The sequence below is a fragment of the Sphaeramia orbicularis genome, chromosome 13 (genome assembly GCF_902148855.1).
Source record: "Sphaeramia orbicularis chromosome 13, fSphaOr1.1, whole genome shotgun sequence".
Classification (NCBI taxonomy): domain Eukaryota; kingdom Metazoa; phylum Chordata; class Actinopteri; order Kurtiformes; family Apogonidae; genus Sphaeramia; species Sphaeramia orbicularis.
The window spans coordinates 21758535-21777328 of record NC_043969.1 but is presented as its reverse complement, the minus strand read 5'-3'; the positions used below and the strand labels follow the sequence as shown (position 1 = coordinate 21777328).

The 18794-nt window shown below is 38.6% G+C and overlaps 1 protein-coding gene across 2 annotated transcripts; it reads right to left on the bottom strand.

The window, feature by feature from the left end:
• Positions 1-468: 468 nt before the first annotated feature.
• On the bottom strand, positions 469-18721 carry numa1 (nuclear mitotic apparatus protein 1). 2 transcript variants are annotated; one of them, XM_030151790.1, is made up of 25 exons: positions 18451-18721; positions 18099-18165; positions 17919-18010; positions 17677-17750; positions 16010-16098; positions 15860-15934; positions 15654-15747; positions 14186-14342; positions 13949-14085; positions 13749-13860; positions 13365-13482; positions 13011-13151; positions 12724-12837; positions 8933-12643; positions 7278-7487; positions 6957-7132; positions 6686-6823; positions 6345-6447; positions 5890-6088; positions 5602-5738; positions 4195-4488; positions 3963-4055; positions 3549-3866; positions 2823-2866; positions 469-758 (listed from the first exon to the last, which is right to left on the bottom strand). In XM_030151790.1, the coding sequence occupies exons 2-24, from the start codon at positions 18141-18143 to the stop codon at positions 2852-2854; spliced, it is 6642 nt and encodes a 2213-aa protein (XP_030007650.1). In that variant the 5' UTR covers positions 18144-18165; positions 18451-18721; the 3' UTR covers positions 469-758; positions 2823-2851. The 2 variants fall into 2 exon arrangements, with proteins under 2 accessions (XP_030007650.1, XP_030007649.1); XM_030151789.1 differs by lacking the exon at positions 2823-2866 and having other exon boundaries at positions 469-756.
• Between the last annotated feature and the right edge of the window lie 73 nt (positions 18722-18794).

Below are 18794 nucleotides of genomic sequence, written 5' to 3'. Positions count from 1 at the left end.
TGTATCTAAAATTGAATTGAAAAGGATCAACTACATTGGACTGATTAGGTTTTCCAAATGGTTATAGTGTTCAGCCTAAATATTTCACAAATAGCTATTTTCCATATTAAACTGTGCAAACAGCAGTTCCCCAACCCCTTATTCACTATGAAGCAGTAAAATTATCCAAAGTAAGTACCCCTCTAAGAAAAGGAACCTAGCGTACAACTTGTTTAACTGCCTTTGTATGTTTTCAGGTACTGTGGTATGTATTTAAGGGGAAATAAGGGTTCATCAAATAATTACCACAACTGAAACGTATGTGAATATTATGGCAGATAACTGAGAAAAAAAAAAAAAAAAAGAAATGGAAAAATAGAGAAAATGAAAGAGTAAGCTAAGACATGGCCATAAAGGTACAGTCTTGAGCTAAATCTGTGTTTTGAAAGAGAACCAGTCCTCAAACACAAACTGAAACTGGACCAAATATAGCATAACTCATTTAATGCAACTCAGTTTAAAAAAAAAAAAAAAAAAAAATTAACATGACCAGCTTTTAAAATTTTGCAACAATGTGCCATTTTCATCTCCATCTTTTATTAACATAAAAATATAATACAGAAAAATGTAGAACAAGACAATTTCAAAAAGCCCTGAAGAACAATAAAAGTAGTAAAAGTAAGAAGTTTGAAATCAAAGTGATTAAAATGATAGATGATCAGGCCTGAGGACGTCAATCTGGGAACCTGGTTTTCACACCTTCATCTTCCTCATCATCTATAAAACAGAACATTTGATTAAAATCACAGTTTAGAGACAGATATATGTGAATGAGACATGAACACAGACAAGAAAAGTAAACCAGTAAAGTATTAGTTCAGAGTTTTTGAAGTGAGGTGGAATGCGTTACTGACATAACTGTCATTTATTCTTCAAAGGGCATTAATTGTGCATCTAGGCTGTCTTGATTAGTTAGTTTCTTTTATTGAGTAGCTTCAGTGTTTTAACTAATGTGTTCCAACAGTATTATAGCCATTTGTTCTTGGTGGCTATGGTACGGTGGCCCAGAGGTGCAACAGGCCAAAAAATTATCCACTAGACGAAAAAAATTATCTACTACAAGAAAAAAAAAAAGAGAACAGCCTAAAAAAATTATCCACGAGATGAAAAAAATTATCTACTACAAGAAAAAAAAAAAAAAGAGAACAGCCCAAAAAAATTATCCACTATAAGGAAAAAAAAAGGGGAGAACAGCCTAAAAAAAATTATCCACTAGACAAAAAAATTATCTACTGCAAGAAAAAAAGAGAACAGCCCCCAAAAAATTATCCACTATAAGAAAAAAAAAGAGAACAGCCTAAAAAAATTATCCACTAGATGAAAAAAAAAAAATTCCCTATAAGAAAGAAAAGAGAACCGCCAAAAAAAATTATCCACTAAAAGAAAAAAAAAGAGAACAGGCAAAAAAAAATATCTACTAGCCCAAAAAATTATTCACTATAAGAAAAAAAAAAGAACAGGTGAAAAAAATTATCTACTATGAGAAAAAAAAGAGAGCAGCCCAAAAAAATATCCACTATAAGAAAAAAAAAACATCATCCACCTTTTCAATTACGGGGGCGCTGTTTACCCGAAAGGTGCCTTGCTTTAAAATTAAGGCCACCACAAAAAATAAAAGGATAGGCTGAAAAGTTTTAAGGCTTTCGGCTAATGTGGCTAATGCTAAGGAAGTACCCCACCGGAAGTGGAGGTCGTGCGCTAAAAAATAAAGTTATTTTAAAATATGGATATTTACATTAATATAGTTTGCAAAGCAGTTAAATGATTAAATACGGTTCCAGTGTCTGCTCAAGGTTAGGCATGGGCGTTAAATGGTTAAGGTTAGGGTTAGGGTATGGTTGGGGTTAGTTTTCAGTGGTAAATGGCCCTTGTGTGCACTGTGTGAAGGTTTGTTGCTAATGCTAATATTTTTTTTTCTTGTAGTGGATATTTTTTTGGGCTGCTCTCTTTTTTCCTCATAGTAGATAATTTTTTTCACCTGTTCTTTTTTTTTTCTTATAGTTAATAATTTTTTGGGCTAGTAGATAATTTTTTTGCCTGTTCTCTTTTTTTTTTCTTTTAGTGGATAATTTTTTTGGCTGGTCTCTTTTTTTCTTATAGGGGATTTTTTTTTCATCTAGTGGATAATTTTTTTAGGCTGTTCTCTTTTTTTTCTTGCAGTGGATAATTTTTTTGGGGCTGTTCTCTTTTTTTTTCTTGTAGTAGATAATTTTTTTCATCTAGTGGATAATTTTTTTAGGCTGTTCTCTTTTTTTTTCTTATAGTGGATAATTTTTTTGGGCTGTTCTCTTTTTTCTTGTAGTAGATAATTTTTTTCATCTAGTGGATAATTTTTTTAGGCTGTTCTCTTTTTTTTCTTGTAGTAGATAATTTTTTTCGTCTAGTGGATAATTTTTTGGCCTGTTGCACCTCTGGGCCACCGTACTACGGAGATAGACATAAGGCCTTTGGTTCCCAATTGAAAAGGAATGTCTGATAAAAAAAAATAAAGCAGTGAAAATATTCACCATATTGTGGACACTTAAACTTGATAAACGATTTTATTGGTCAGCAAAATAGGTTGTGCTGATATCCCTATCACAAGCAGGGCAGATACTCTTGTGTGATTCTCCAAACTGGAGACATGCTGACCATTATCTAATGGCAGGTGAAAAAGAATAAAACCCCGACTAACCCTTTATACAAACACCACAGGTTATTACAGCCCACCATGAGAAGTAGCCAGCACCCTTTAGTAGGTGTGAAACCACAGACACCCACAAATAATTTAAAATAATGTAACCTTTGAGACTTCCAGACAGATGTTCTTCATTTAAGACACCTGCCCCTGAAAACATTGTTCAAATTCAGCAACGGAGAAATAATGACTCATCACAGAACGGTTTTAACCATCTCTACGTAATATGGACACATACTGTCTCTGATCTGTAGTTATGTTTTATAAGCAGAGTAGGTGAGGTCACTAACAAATGAAACCATTCTTTAGAGGTGAATGTTTGGCTTTAGAGATTTTGGGTGGTCTAACAGGACAAACATAATGGTATTTCATACTGCTGATGAGTTTGGTTTGTCACTGAAACAGCAGAGTATTCAGGCTGCTAAACAAAAAGCAAGTTTAACTTGTTTGTCAAAGTCAGAAGTACAACTGACAGTTTCCTGGTAATAAGCAGATACCACAGTGAGATAAAGTTTCCCTTCATTAGCATTAAAACAAGATCACACCTGCCATTTCATTTTCTGTCGGACATACCAGGAACACCTAGTGAAATCTAAAACAATGGCGATGACCAAAAGCTGCAGTGTGTAGAATTTAGGGCGATCTATTAGCAGGAGTGCAAGATATTCATAATTATTGCAGCAGTACTTTGAGTCAACATCACATATTTCTGAAGAACAAGATGAAATGAAAGTTACTTTATGTCCCTGCAATTTACAACTTTACTGTTAGATGGAACTAAATCCAACAAAGAGGACAGACACTGACAGAAAGGTGAAGTGTTTTTATTTACCTTGCGAGCACTAGATGTCAGCCCTGGTGACTTTGCAGTCCTGCTGGTTACTTGTGGAGACTTTCTGAGTCCTTTAGTTGTCACCTGGGGTGATTTGTGGCTGCCAATCCTGCCTGCTCGTCCTGTTCCAGTGCGGGTATTTGCTGAGGGTTTATTTTCCTGTCCCTTGTGGACAGTCATCTGAGCAGGTGACTTCTTTAAAGTGCTGCCTGGAGACTTCCGGGTTGAGCTGCGTAGTTTGTTCAACCCTTTCTTTAGGTAGTTGTCTTTTTTAGGGGTGTTTTCAATTGTGAACATCATAGATTGTCTTCGGTCAGCCTAAACGGAAAAAAAAACAAAGTAAGACATGATTGCAACTATCCCACATGAAAACCAATCATCAAAACATCCTCTGCGTGTATCAATGAAACTCACAGGAGAGAGGGCAGCATGAATATTAGAGCCACTGTTGACATTCTTGTTTTTGGGGGTTAGTGGTCGTGGGAAGCAGCTGGCCTTAACCTTTTTCTGTTAGATCAGGAAAGACAGGTTGAGAAAAAGATGAGGATTACTGCAGGAAATATTAACAGTAAATATAGAGTAAGATGGAGCATAAAATTCAAAAGAACATTAGAGTTGACTGAAAGATGGAACATGTCATACTAACCTCAGGTGAAGTCAGAGGTACAGACAACATTGACGAAGCCCGTTTCCTGTCTTTTGGACTTCTCAGGTGGGTGGAACTGGCAGTTTTGGATGGAAGTTGACCGGGCATCAAGGACAGACGGTGAGACCGAGCAGCGGCTGCAGCACCGGTCTGTTCAACCATAAATGAGAGCCGGTGAGCGGTGAGAGAGTCCTGTAGCTGGCCAGGCATCATGGACACCCGGCGGATTGTCTCAGAGGGGTCACCAGTGCGAAGTTCTTCATCTGTGAAGAGGAATGCACTTTTGCAGCCAGTCTGGAAGAGGAAGGGGACAGAGAAGTGTGTTAATCCAATGGAAGAAGCAGGACAGGGTAATCAGGGCTTTTGGACATTTCAACAAGTTTAGTGAAGCAATTTGAAAATCACTGAACACAATTTAAGGAATTTTTCATGTTCAACAGGTTACAACTGATCAATAAGTATGTCCAAGCCATAGGTCACCTTAATTAGTTCATGTTACTTTCAACAAATATAGGTGAGCATAAATGAACTATTTTTCATAGGAGGAGATGCAATGTTAGCCCACAGCCACAGTATTACAGCAGATTAGTTAAGTGTGCTCTGATAAATTGATTTGCCTTTGCAGTTTACACTAGGGGACATCGGTCTCATATTGGTTTTCTTTTGTAGCTTTGTTACAACATAATCAGTGTAAATATTCCCACTATCAAATTTAAACATAATGTGCTGTGCACTTTTAATACCCCTCAGCCAAATACAGCAATTAGGTTGTTGAAAAGACATGTCACCATTTGACCTTGAAAAAGTAGGTCACGGTGACCTGTTTTCAATAGGGTTCTGCTCCATGCCAAGATGCATCCACAGTATAAATTTGGTGCAGTTATCTCAACGCATTCTTCAGATAATGCGGCCATGTCGTTGAATGAACAGACAGACAATAAAACAATAACACTACCCCTCTGGCTAGAGTTGGCCAAGGGGTAAAAACTAAAAAAGTAATATATGCAACTTAAGCTGACTTAAAAAGTACCATTAAATTGAGTGTGATATGTCAATGAAGTAGTTCCCAATTTTTTTTTGGCTCAAAACTCAAAAAGAATGTTTAATCTCTTTGCATCTCTTACATCATTTTGCCTTTCATGTCACTTTTAACTCATCTTTTACATCACTATTATTACTTGGAAATTGAATACACTGTCAGAAGCTAGACACCTCTGGTAAACATCCTAAATACAGGAAAACAAGTGGAAAATGGAAAACAAAAGCAGGGTCCCTCCATCTAAATAGACCACCACATAACAACAGTGGTAATTTAACATCAAGTCAGAAATATTGTGTGATGGTTATCCATTTCTAAAATTGTGTGTTAATATTTATATGTCACGTATCATGTCCCACTCTACTAACATCAAACTCCACAGGGTAGCTACTCTTCAGATGTGGAAGGCAGGCCTTGTTCCTGGCCTGGATCTCAGCGATCCTCATCCAGTCATCAGGTGCACCCTCTGGCTCATTCTCTGTTCCAACACAGAATGTACTAGTAGCTGAGGATGGAAACATAGCGGTGAAAACTGTTATGCGCACAACTTTCAGTAGTCTCAATTTCATGCACTTTCTGCTAGCTAACTGTAACATAATGGGACAAAATATTTCATGCCCTTCCATCTGTTTAGACTGAGCAAAGGCTTTACTTACTCTGTGAATGGGCTGTGCTCCGTCTGTACCCTGGAAGACCGATGAGTTGGTCGGCTTCTGAAACGGGCCCTCTGGCAGGTGTGTCAAACAGCTCCACAGATACAGGCTGTGCAGAGTGGGTGCTGGAGAGGTTGGGCTGTGAGCGGGCTGAGGGCAGGCTGTAGAAAGTTTCATCTGCTTCACAGGTGCCCGGGGTTTTCTAAAGAAAAGTGTATAACTGTTATTAAACAAAGTGTAGTGAGAGCTCATTTTAACAGCTGAATTTGTCATATTGTGAACATCTTGAGGAATAATGCAACTTTACATCCCTAAAATACATAAATCATTATTACATCCAGTATACTCTACAGAGCGACAGAGCATTATGCTTATACAACTGTGCAGTGATTCAGATGTAACGCTCTTTAAACAGATTTTTGTGAACATGCAAAATAGTGCACATGAATTTCCTCCACCTTGGTCATGGTGATGTTTATAACCTGTGTGGTCCTACGCCGCTTAACAGATGAAGATGGGTTTTTCCTAACAGAATCAAGTTCTTGCTTGTCTGTATTGGTCCTATAAGAGGAGAAAAACGTGCGTCATTGTGAGCAAATAAAAGAATGACAGTATTCATATTAACACTATAATCAGCAAATTGTACGTTAGAGAGAAGGCAAATTCTAACATGCAACAAATCCCTTGATTTATTTTACGTATCACATGAACCAAACAATTGCAGCTGAATGGGTTTGTATTCAAATATGATGCCTGGCAAGTATGCTAAAATCAACCATGCTCCTCCAGCATGACATACCTGTTGGTGTGTCTTATGTTTATGGGTGTGAAGTAGAGGGTTTCAAGCGACTCAGCCTTTAGACCTCGGCGTTTGGCTGCCAGGCGCTCTGAACTTCGAACAAGTGGTGTGCTTGATTCATCAGGCAATGACAGTTTCCTGCAAAGTAGGGACACATAATATTCCAAGACGTTACTAAAGGTTGTCAGTGTGATTCTGAGCCACATATCTGTATTTGTTTTTGAAGAATACAGGTTAACAAAAAAATTTCTTTCATGAAATGTTTAATTACCGTGTGGTGTTCAGAGAGTCCTCTAGAGAGCTTTGGTCCAAGCTGTCTGAGCTCATGCACCTCTGTGCCTGTGCTCTTGTCTGAACACTAGAGTGTGCACTGGCAGTCTCCAAGTAGCCTACTCCATTACCATGAATTTTATTCTGTGCTCGCAGGGTTTGGTCTGCAAAGGCCAGCTAAAGGCAAGCATATACAGATGGATACAAAGTATAAGTGGGCTACTATAGTGAAGTAAATACATTCTCATTTTAGAATTGCAGACACCTAATATAGTGCGTAATCTATGTGGGACATTCATTCCAGTTCTCCCTGACAACCAACCTGTGCCTCCAAACTTGCCAGCCTGGTCAACAGTATCTTCTCATTGGTTTTGGCTTTGTCCAAATTCATTTGAAGCACCTTACTTTCCATGGTAATTGCCTTTACTTTACGCTCCTTATGCTCCAAGGAATGCTTCAGCTGGACCACCTGCTCTTGGGTTTCCTGAAGAAGCTCCTTCTTGCCGTTGTAATGATTTACTGCCTTTTCCATCTGTGTCATTTTGATAAGAAAATAACATCTTTGTATTAAATGATAGTCTCACCAACCACTAATTAGGTAAAGCATAACAGACACAAGAAATCAAGATGTTTACACCATCTACTTGACAATTCTGACACTATGGTGGTGTAAAACTCATTTTGGGTCTGAGCAGTCAGTGTTATGCCCGTCTTTGGTGGGTCAGCAGTTACATTTTGGAAAGGGTTACATTTCCTTATTTCACTCAAATACAATTCCAAGTTGTTTTTACCTGCAGTAGATTGTCATTTTAAGGGCCAGATTTACTAAGACAGTGGAAATTAGCAAGGGAAAAATCTAGAAAAAGCACCTAAGGAGTAACCAAGCTTTGCTTGCTTGCTAGCTAGCTTTGCTTGCTTGGCTCGCAAAATTATGAACACAGACACACAGTCAGGTTTTTTGATTAATAAAGACCAGTGCAGAGCCAGATTGCACATTGATCCACCTGATGAGGGTTTGGGATTACTACCAACAACACAGTGAAGGTTAGAAACCATAATCAGCGCATATAAATCCCACTTTCTGTGCGCTTGATGCCACCGTCTACGTGCTCGCTGTCACTATGCACTCTCCCTATCCTTTTTGCATGTTTGCTGTCATTCTCTGTGGTTTCCAGGCACTTGCGGTTGCTGAATTTTGTCACTCTGGGGACAGGCATTGAACAGAATAGAACCCTCTCCCTCTGATTGGTCAGTTTAAAAACCTACTGCCTCCAGGTCAGAACCACTGCAAGGGAGGGGAAAAGGTGTATTCCACAGAGAATCGACGCAAAGAAGGAAGACGGACAGTTGATGTAAGCTGCAAGGTAACTGAATTTTGAATTATAGTCACAATTGACAAAATAAGGGTCAAACCTTTGTGGTAAATACATTTATTCTGTATAGCTATAGGCTATTTTTTTTTTTTTTTTTTTTAAACAAAAATCAGTAATGCAGGTGTAACCTGGAAATCTGCCTTTATGCGTCTTAATACTGTTTAAGCTCCCGGGCCATTTACAGCAGCACTTTGCTTGGTGTTGCGCTAACAAACGGCTATTTTATTCATCTTCCCCCAAAGAGGAGAGCAAAGAGAAGAAGCTGACAAACACCAAGTGTTTTTTCTATATCAGGAGAATCCATTAGGTTCAAGTTCCGTAGATACAGTGAGAACCAATATTAGTTAGTTCCACACAGTTTCTCATCTGGTTAAGAACTGTTACCTTATTAACCAATTTCATCAACTTCCTATGCTTTTTATAATCATATGGAAAGTGGTAGAAGGACAAGTGGATTGTTTTATGAACACAATACTACAGCAGATTAAATACAGGGTGGACCCGAGAACAGGAAATGACACCGTGACTTAACAAGCAAATTATGTAACTGGTTAGTTGAAGTAAGAGACCTAATAAAAAAAACAAAAGTTATTAAAACTCATACCTGAGCCTTGTAGTGTTCTGCAGCCTCAGATTTAGCTGAAAGTTGTTCCTGCAGGTCGCTCTTCACCATCTCAATGCCTTCTCTCTCTTTTATGAGCATTTGTCTCTCAGTTTTCAAAGTGTCCACCTCCTTTTGAAGCATACTTTCCAGCTTTTGGGAGACAACATTTTCTCTCTCTATGGCCTGCTTGGCTTGAACAAGTCTATCTTTCTCAAAGACTGTGGCTTCAAGTTGTTTCTCCAAACCTTTGCACCTGTCTTCTGCCTGGAGTATCCTAGCCATAAGTACTTCTCTTTCCTGAACTAGAGCTTCCTTTTCCCTGAGAGTGACCACCTGTATTGCTTCTTTCTGTCTGAGGGCTGCAGCTTGTGTTTCTTTGTGTCCATTCAGTTCTGCATTTACAGAGATGAGCTGCTGCTGGAGGAGGTCCATCTGCTTGGCAGACTCCTGCCGAGTCTTAAGTAACAGCTCCTCTTTGGCTTTAAGTTGGAGAGAAATGCTTTCCACCTGCCCTTTCAGATCCTCAATGCAATGGTGTAGAACACCAGTTTGCTTGGAGCTCTCTTCTTGGACCTTGGCTAACATCTTCCCACTGTTTTGAGCTTCCTCGAGTGTTTTTTGCACCAAGTTAGCTTGGGCAGTAGCCTCCTCTCTGAGAGTACTAAGGTTTTGGTCTTTTTCAGCCATGATGATGTTGGCAGTAGACAAATCTGTCTGGAGTGTCTGTAGTCTCTCTTCAGCCTTGATAAGAAGGCTTTCTTTTTTGCCAAGGGATTCTTTTAGCATCTGAATCTCCTCTTTACATGATGAAACCTCTTTCTGCAGAATATCCCCTTGCTGAACTTTCTCCTGTAAGCTGTTAAGTACCTCTCTCTGATGATCATTTTCTTGCTGCTGCTGTGTTAAGAGGCCCTCCTTGGATTGCACAGCCTTTTCAGCCTCCCTCAGAGAGGATCCAAGAGCATCCACCTGTCTCTTTAAACTTTCAATCTCCTGATGCAAGAGATCTGATTGCTCTAGGTTGAAAGTCTTCAACAGTGTCATCTGCTGTTCTTTAGCATGGATCTCCTCTTTCATCTTCCTTATTTCTGTTTCAGAGGCTAACAGCTGTTGCTGTAGCAACTCTATTTTTTCAGCACTTTCCTCCTCTTGTTTAGTAAGAAGGATCACTTGACTCTGAACCTTCTCCTCAGCTTTTTTGAGGGAGTCGATCTTATTTTCTAGTTGGGTTTTAAGACACTGGATCTCTCGTGTCTGCTGATCAGAATGCACGGAAGCCTCTGCCTTCACCGTCACCACCTCCTCCTCTTTAGCCTGGATTTGCTCCTTAAGAGTGCTTATTTCCTTGTCAGTAGTTGCCATCATATTTTGATAAACCTCTTTTTCCTGAGAAATCTCCAATTCCTTCTTAGCCAGTAAATTATCTTTAGTCTGAAGCTGTTCTTCTGTAGTGATCAAAGCTTCGCTTAAACTTTGCACTTTGTTGTTAAGACTTTGTATGTCATTTTGTAGCATCTCTGACTGCCTGAGGCTCTCAGCCTTTAACAATGCTGACTGCGCAGAAGTCTCCTCATTGAGCTGAAGCAACTTTTCCTCCTTTGTGAGTATCTGTGCATTAAGTCTTTTCACCTCATCTTGAAGCCCTACAATCTGCACCTGAAGTTCCTCTACATGCTGATTGCTCTGCTGTTGCTCTTTGGCAAACAGATTTTCCTTGGATTCCAAGCTCTCCTCAGCATTTGTCAGTTGGGAATGAAGAACCTCCACTTGATGCTTTAAGTCTCCAATTTCTTCTTGTAGTAGATCTGACTGCTCTGAACTTTGATTTTTCAACAAACTCATTTGTTCAACTTTAGTCTGAATCTCCTCCTTCAGGCTCCTCACTGCCTCCTCAGAGGTTGACAGCTGTTGCTGTAGCAGCTCCAGTTGTTGAGCACTTTCCTCCTCCTGTTTGGTAAGAAGGACCACTTGAATCTGAACCTTCTCCTCAGCTTTTGTGAGAGAGTCTATCTTATTCTCTAGTTGAGTTTTAAGACACTGGATCTCTTGCTTCTGCTGGTCAGAATGCATAGAGGCTTCTTCTTTCAGTTTAACCAACTGTTCCTCTTTAGCCTGAATTTGGTCCTTAAGACCACATATTTCCTTGTCAGTGGTTGCCATCAAAGTTTGAAAAGCATCTTTTTCATGAGAAATTTCCAAGTCCTTTTTAGCCAGTAAGTCTTCTGTAATCTGAAGCTGCTCTGCTGCAGTGTTCAGCGATTTACTTAAACTTTGCACTTTGTCAGTGAGATTTTGTATATCGTTTTGTAGGATCTCTGACTGTTTGCCACATTCAGCCTTCAGAAGTTCAGAAGCAGCAGATGTCTCTTCCTTTAGCTGAAATAATTGTTCCTCCTTACAGAGTATCTCTGCATTTAGTCTTCTCACCTCATCTTGAAGCCCTACTATCTGTGCCTGGAGTTCCTCTACATGCTGATTGCTCTGTTGTTGCTCTTTGGCAAACAGATTTTCCTTGGATTCCAAGTTCTCCTTAGCATTTATCAGTTGGGAATGAAGACACTCCACTTGTTGCTGTAATCCTCTGATTTCTTCCTGAAGACTATCTAGCTGCTCTGAACTTTGATTTTTCAACAAACTCATTTGTTCAACTTTAGCCTTAATCTCCTCCTTCAGGGTCCTCACCGTCTCCTCAGAAGCTGACAACTGTTGCTGCAGGAGGTCTTTCTGATGAGAATTGTCCTCTTCCTGCCTTGTTAATGCTGCCTGCTGAGCTTTAACTTCATCCTTGGCTTCTGTCAGAGACTTGTTTAAACTTTCCATTTGGCCTTTAAGACCTCTGATCTCTTCCTGCAGTATTTCAGACTGTCTAGAGTGGTCATTCTCTAGTGTAACAAGTTGCTCATTTTTTACTTCAATCTCCATATTTAGACCCTGAATCTTCTCTTCACAGGCTAAAATCTGTTGGTGGAGCACCTCCTTTTGTTCAGTATTCTCTTGTTGTGTTTTGGCGAGTACCTCCTGCTTCAGCTGAAATTCCTGCTCAGCTTGTTTAAGTGAAGAGCCGAGGTCTTCAACTTGAACTGTTAGGGTCTGAATGTTATTCTGAAGAACCTCTTCCTTCTGTGACTTCTCCAGGAGTAATTTGGCAAAATTTTCCTCTTTGGCTTGGATTTCATCTTTGGTCTTTCTACTGACATCTGCCAGAAAATCAACTTCTTCTTTGAGTCTGATCACTTGTTGGTCTTTATCAGCCAAGAGAGAACTAGCTGCAGATAGCTTAGTCTCCAGATCACGCACTTTTTCTTCAGTTTGGTGAAGAAGTTCTTCCTTTCCTTTTTTGATTTCCTTAAGCATTTCAATTTCTTGCTCACAAGCAACAATATGTTGTTGTAACCTAGTCATTTGCTCAGTTTTCTCATGCTCAGCTTGTTCCAACTTACACTTGAGATCATGAATCTCTTGCTGAAGGAGTGCTCTTTGTTCAGCAATGTCCTTTCGCAGCGCATCCAAAATTTCATCCTTGGCTTGAATCTTTTGATCCATTTGGGCCTTTTGTTCCATCAAGAGATCTTTTTGTTGAGAAACTTCTTGTTGATACTCTTCCAGCTGTTGAGACTTTGCTTGAATCTCTACCTCAGCCATCTTCAGGGAACCAAAAGTGTTCTCCAACTCATTCCTCAAACTGTTGATTTCATTCTCCAACATTTCTTTCTGTAAATTTGAAAGACAAGTAAATTATTATCAGTTGGTCAAATACTGACAAAACTAATCCATAAAGTTATAAAACCTACCTCCATTGCAGGCCACATATTCTCTCCTTCTTCCTCCTTTGTGGCCTTTCTTAATTCATCCTCTAAACAAGAAATCTTTCCTTGAAGGATTTGAATTTGCTCAGTAAGGAGCTCCTAAGAAATGAGGCAGAACATTGGACCATGAGTGTAAGTGTTGCAAACAGAGTAAGTAACAATTAATGTTAAGACAGTGCTGAGGCTGAATTGTCATTTCATAGACTTTGAAGAATGTCTTCCTATGCCTTGTTATTACTTTACTTTTTTGTGAGAGTAAACTACTTTTTTACCTTTTGAGTTGTAGCTTCATTAAGTTCAGACTGCAAATGGCTGGTTTTGCCACTCCATTCCTCTTGAGCAGTTGCTTGAGTCTTCGTCAGCCTGTCAACTTCTGCCTCAAAGATGGCCAGCTGTGAACAAACTCCTCTCATCTGAGGAAACATTTTTAAGTCTGTATCAGCTTTCTGTAAAGTGATCACTACAATTATGTGGCATCATTACAAACCCAATAAGACGACACAATAACAGCTTAATTTTGGAATGCACTTTCAATTCTGATTTTTTTTTTTTTTTTTTTTTTTTTTTTTTTTTTTTTTAAATTGGCTACGAAATACATTTTAAACAAGTAGAAATAACGTTTTTACCTGTGAAGACAGCACACCATTTTCTTCTGCCAGCTCATCCACTTTGCGCTCCATAAGTGAAGTGTCACCCTTAAGGACTTTATTTTCTTTCAACAGTTCATTAAAACGTAATTGTAACCTTAAAAACAAAGACACAACAAGATCTTGTGAGAAACGCAACATTTTCTGTCACATACATCAACAAACAGGATGATGTACAAAGGAATCTTTGAAACATGCCATGTTACAGCACAGTGACAGTGGAAAATGACAACACACCTTCTAAGACAGTATGTTATTCAGTTCTTTTTTCTGTTTAAGGGTTAAAATGGAAAGGGATCATTGGTGGAAGAAAAAAAAAAAAAAAAAACTCGAAAACTTAATGTCTTAAATGTTAATACTTACATGTTATTCTTGGTCTCAAGCTCATCGATTTGTTCCCTCCCAACCTGCTCCCGCTGTGTTTGCTCCTCTTTCAGTTTATCCAAACAATACTGCAGCTGGTTAATATGAGATTCTGAAAAAAAAATTTGGGAAAAAAAAGACAATTAATCAAAGTTGAATGTATTTCTATAAACATTTTCAACACCAGTAAAGTGAGTTACCTCTCTGAGTAATAATTGTGAGCTTGCTGGCCAGCTCCCTCTCTAATCCATCTCTATAGTCTCTCTCCTTGATCATTTGTCGCTGCATCTTCCTCAACTGAAATTTTGGTGTGTTCATTATTTCTTGCAAAGGAGAACTGCGGCAGGAACAAAACCAATTCAGACATACAGAATGACTATAACCAAACTGTTAAAATATCAGACTTGGTGGTGTAAAGCCTACAAAGTAAACAATACCTCGCTGAAGAAGATGCCACAGTTTGGATGTCCACAAATGTGACTTTCTGTGTACGTGTGAAGACAGGGGACTGCTCATCTGACGAGAAATCAGATGAAACACTCGAGGCAGAGGTAGTTGATCCCCTCTCAAACATTTCATGGGAGACAGGCAAGTCTGAAATTATGGAGAGATGTGGTTTTATGGAACAAACTAAACACATGGAAGTTACAGAAACCAAAATTAATTTCAATCAATCAATCAAACTTTATTTCTATAGCACTTTTCATACATGTTACATGTAGCACAAAGTGCTTCACAACAAAACCCCCCACAGTCCTGCGGTTGCAAATAAAAATACGAGCAAGCAAAGTAAAATTTACAGTAAGAGTTTAATTAAAAGCTAGCCTAAAAAGATAAGTTTTAAGTTTACTTTTAAAAATATGAACACTCGCAGCGGACCTCAGGTCCTCAGGTAGGCTGTATCATAGTTTGGGGCCATAAAAGCTGAATGAGGCCTCACCATGAGTCTTAGTGTGGACTCTAGGAACAGTTAAGAGATTACTACCTGAGGACCTGAGGGTCCGAGAGGGCTCATATGTTAAAAGCAAATCAGATAAATAAATAGGGCTAAGACCGTTCAGAGTTTTAAAAACCAATAAAAGCACTTTAAAACTGATCCTGAAGCTCACAGGGAGCCAGTGCAGAGACCTGAGCACTGGTGTTATATGCTCTCTCTTTCTGGTCCTCGTCAGCAGTCGGGCTGCAGAGTTCTGGAGCAGCTGCAGTGGTGCAATGGTCTTCTTGGGAAGACCAGAAAGGAGAGCGTTACAGTAGTCAATTCGACTTGTGACAAAAGCATGTATCAAAGTCTCTGCACTGGCTCGAGAGAGAAATGGTCGTACTCTGGCAATATTTTTTAAATGATAAAAACCAGTTTTGGTGACAGACCTGATGTGTGGCTCAAAGCTAAGCTCACAATCTAGTAAAACACCCAGACTTTTAACCCTCTCAGAGGAGCAGAGTGAATGGGTTTGGAGCTTAGCTTTGAGCCTCTCCCTCTGAGCCTCAGGATCAACAATTAAAACCTCAGTTTTGCCCTGGTTGAGCTGGAGGAAGTTTGCTGGCATCCAGGACTTAATATCTAAAATGCAATCAAAAAGGGTGTTGATGGGGCTGAGGTCATCTGGAGACACGGCAACATAAAGTTGAGTGTCATCAGCATAACTATGAAAGTTAATGCCATGTCTCCTGATGACCTGTGCTAGAGGCAGCATATAAAGGTTAAAAAGGGTTGGACCTAAAATTGACCCTTGGGGAACACCACAATCCATTTTGCACCTTTTGGATGAGTGTTCCCCAATACTAACATAAAAATCCCTGTTTGTTAAAAATGATTCAAAACAGTTAAAATTGTTAAAGTTAAATTTGTAAATACTAATTTAAGGTGTCATTGATTAAAATGATGAGACCAATTTACAGACTTACATCTTCTTGCCAAGTAGGCATCAAGTCCACTGCTCAGATGGACGTAGCCATTACTCTCCATCACATAGGAACCTGTTAAATTTGCTATTTCTCGCTAGTAGATAGAAAAAGAAGAGTAGTAAAATCCATGATTAATAAACCAATGTTATCTTGAGGTAGTGGACCGAGAACACAGATTGACAGTGAAGAAACGGGGCTCTATTTACCTCCACCTCACAGTCCAAGGTATTTAGTGTACAGCGGTCATTCATCATGTCATGGTACACAAGCAACAAGAGCACCTGGAGATGCAGAATTAAGTAAGTAGTTTTTTGGCTGCTTCTTTTCAACATTAATTTGACATCTTTCTGCCATACCTTTGACATTTCTATTGTTAGGTTGATGCCATTTCTTATGTTGTCCCATGATAATGTAGTGCCGTTGACTGCACTAAATCTGCAGTCCCCTACAAATAAAAATAAGAGTCAGCAATTATTTATCTTCAAAAGGACCTCAGCAGCCAGTGTCATTTTGCTTTTGCACTGTTGCACCAACATAAAAATAGAACACAGGGTATGTTCAGTACACCCTTCGTCACCTTGCGTATCTGCCTAATATGTTTACAAATGAAATGCTGCACACTTATGACTCCGCCCAACAGTGTTACAGGGTGTGACCAAAGATGCAGGAGATCTGAAATTTCTGACAAGATTTGAAAACAATGCTGTGATTGTACAAAAACCATTTACTCTGAGTTACTACACAACTACATAAATTCACTCTGCTCACATTCATTTATTCACATTCCATTTAGACTAAAAGGAAATTTTCAATGCTATACACTGTTTGTTGAAAACGGCTAAAATTTACTTAGGGGGTCAAATGACTGGCCATTTTTGTCAAAACAAAAAAAAAAAAAAAAAAGTTGTAAGAAATACATAGAACTGTGATGAAATAATGCTAATACATTTTTGCACAGACTACTGATATTATTTGACAGTAGAAGCTATATTTTCAGAAATATTGGATTTTGAATGTGGTATAATAGGGTTAGGGTTAATATGGTATAATAACCCTAACACCTGGCGGGGGGGCACTGAAATTAATAAATTCAGTATAGAACAGAATATAGCATAGAATATAAAATAATAACACAGAATAGAAGAAAATAAATTAGAATAGAATTCTTAAAATAGCATTAGAAAGAGCATAAATAACTGGTGGACAGACGTGACAGTGGACAGACGTGACATTACCCATGATGATCTGGTCAGTACCAGTACTTTATTAGTAATAAACTTATATACTTACTATTGCTAATTATCCTCTTATTCATAAATGTTAGTATTGTGGATCTAAAACAATAACAGCTGACACAAAAACACAAAATGTGGCAGTGGACCAATGTGACATGGTTGTTATGGATCCCATCATACTGATGTTCAGCAGCCATGTCACCATTTCCAGAAATGATCCCTGTGCAAAAACTAGGATCAGAATTATTTATTGTATAGTTTATCATCATACTAAGGAGTAAATAACAATATAGAATAGTTATTTCTTTATAAAAAAAAAAAAAAAAAGCTTATTATTAGAAAACTGTTGATTTAAAAAGTGACGTGTGGCATTCTTAATGTATGTATTCATAAGCAGGATGGATCAGCACAATACTCCATATTGCAACCTGTAAAAATAAACATGTGATATGTAGTATATAATCTTGTAAGAAAAACTGGGGAATCTAAAAGAATAGAATATTTGTTTTTCAGGTAAATTCAGTGAAAATATAACTTGGCCATTTGTGACATGAAAATATAGCATTAATTGTGATGAAATTGGACATTTTTGACCTGAAAACATAGTTCATATGACCATCAACATGTTGCAACAGAACTGAAATCCTGTAAATTTGCATAACTTGCATTTACCAACACAAAGTTCCTTTGGGGATTCACTTATATTGATTTCTTATGCACAAAGACATAACTAAGACCTCTAAGCTAATTTTAGCCGAAAAGCACATAATTAGGTGAGAGAAACTCACTTTCCACAAAGTCTGCAATGATCTTGAAACGATCCTCAGTGCAGTTATTCGAACAGAGATGAGGTTGCTTTCTCCTGAGATGACAAAGGTTAGGCAAGAGGGGGAAAGTACAGTTTAAAAAAAGTTTAACACTTAAAATGGCCATTTATGCATGATCACTCAGTAAACAGTCAGCGAGTCAGTCATTGGTCCCGTCTTGTTTACACAGGACAATCACTGACAGACATGTTACTCATACTTACAGCATATAAACAACTTGAAGTAAGACTTCCCCATCCTGCAAATCCTCGACTTTTAGTGTTGCTTCTTTGTTGGTCTGTTTAATGCTATTGACCTTAAAAGATAGTTTGACAAGTAGGTATTTTATTCAACATTGTGATACAATTCACAGAGTTGAACTACGAACAATTCCATCAACCTACCCAACTGAGAAGAGCCTCGACACCCACATTCATCGCGACCCTCATCGTGACTTAAAGGGATGGCACCCTGAAACAGCGAACAAACCGTAAAATAATAAACCAACAAGCAACCAAAAATAATTTCACCTAAATGGTAGAAGTACTGATATTCTGATTAAAGACGCTTTTCGCTGTAATTGCCAACCTTCCATCGATTAGCTACTTACAAACTTACTTGCTCAATGTTAACGTAGCATTAACGGATTTGTATGAACGTTTACCCAGAAAACAGTCACAACCAGGAGTTAGCAGTAGTTAGTTAAAGTTTCAAACCTACATCAATGTGAAAAAGCTTCCAAAATAAATAACTCACCTTCAGCCAGAAACGTTGTCCACCTTTTTCTGTATGGATTTATCACCCTTCACTAGAGACACACAGCACTAGCGTCCGACCACATCGAAACACAGCTAAGAAATAACAGTCTCAACACATTTCAGACAAAATTCAAATATGGTGCTGAAGATTGAACTAGCCAATCCGATTGCACATGTCACAGCGTCTAAAAATGCACCAATGTCATTGGCTGTAAAGCCGGAAGTAAGCAAAAGGATGCACTCGATATTAACTCCAAGATAGCACGGGGAAAGTTCTCGCAATCCAGCATAACTCGACCCTTATATTTATCTACCACTGCCTTGATTTTATTGATTAATTTA

Excerpts from the sequence above, each read along its gene's own strand:
- numa1 (XM_030151789.1), bottom strand. The coding sequence starts at position 18,143 with ATGAGGGTCGCGATGAATGTGGGTGTCGAGGCTCTTCTCAGTTGG. Across the intron at positions 15,748-15,859 it reads CCTTGGACTGTGAGGTGGAG|CGAGAAATAGCAAATTTAAC; the intron begins GTAAATAGAGCC and ends TCTATCTACTAG. Across the intron at positions 14,086-14,185 it reads GTGGCATCTTCTTCAGCGAG|TTCTCCTTTGCAAGAAATAA; the intron begins GTATTGTTTACT and ends TTCCTGCCGCAG.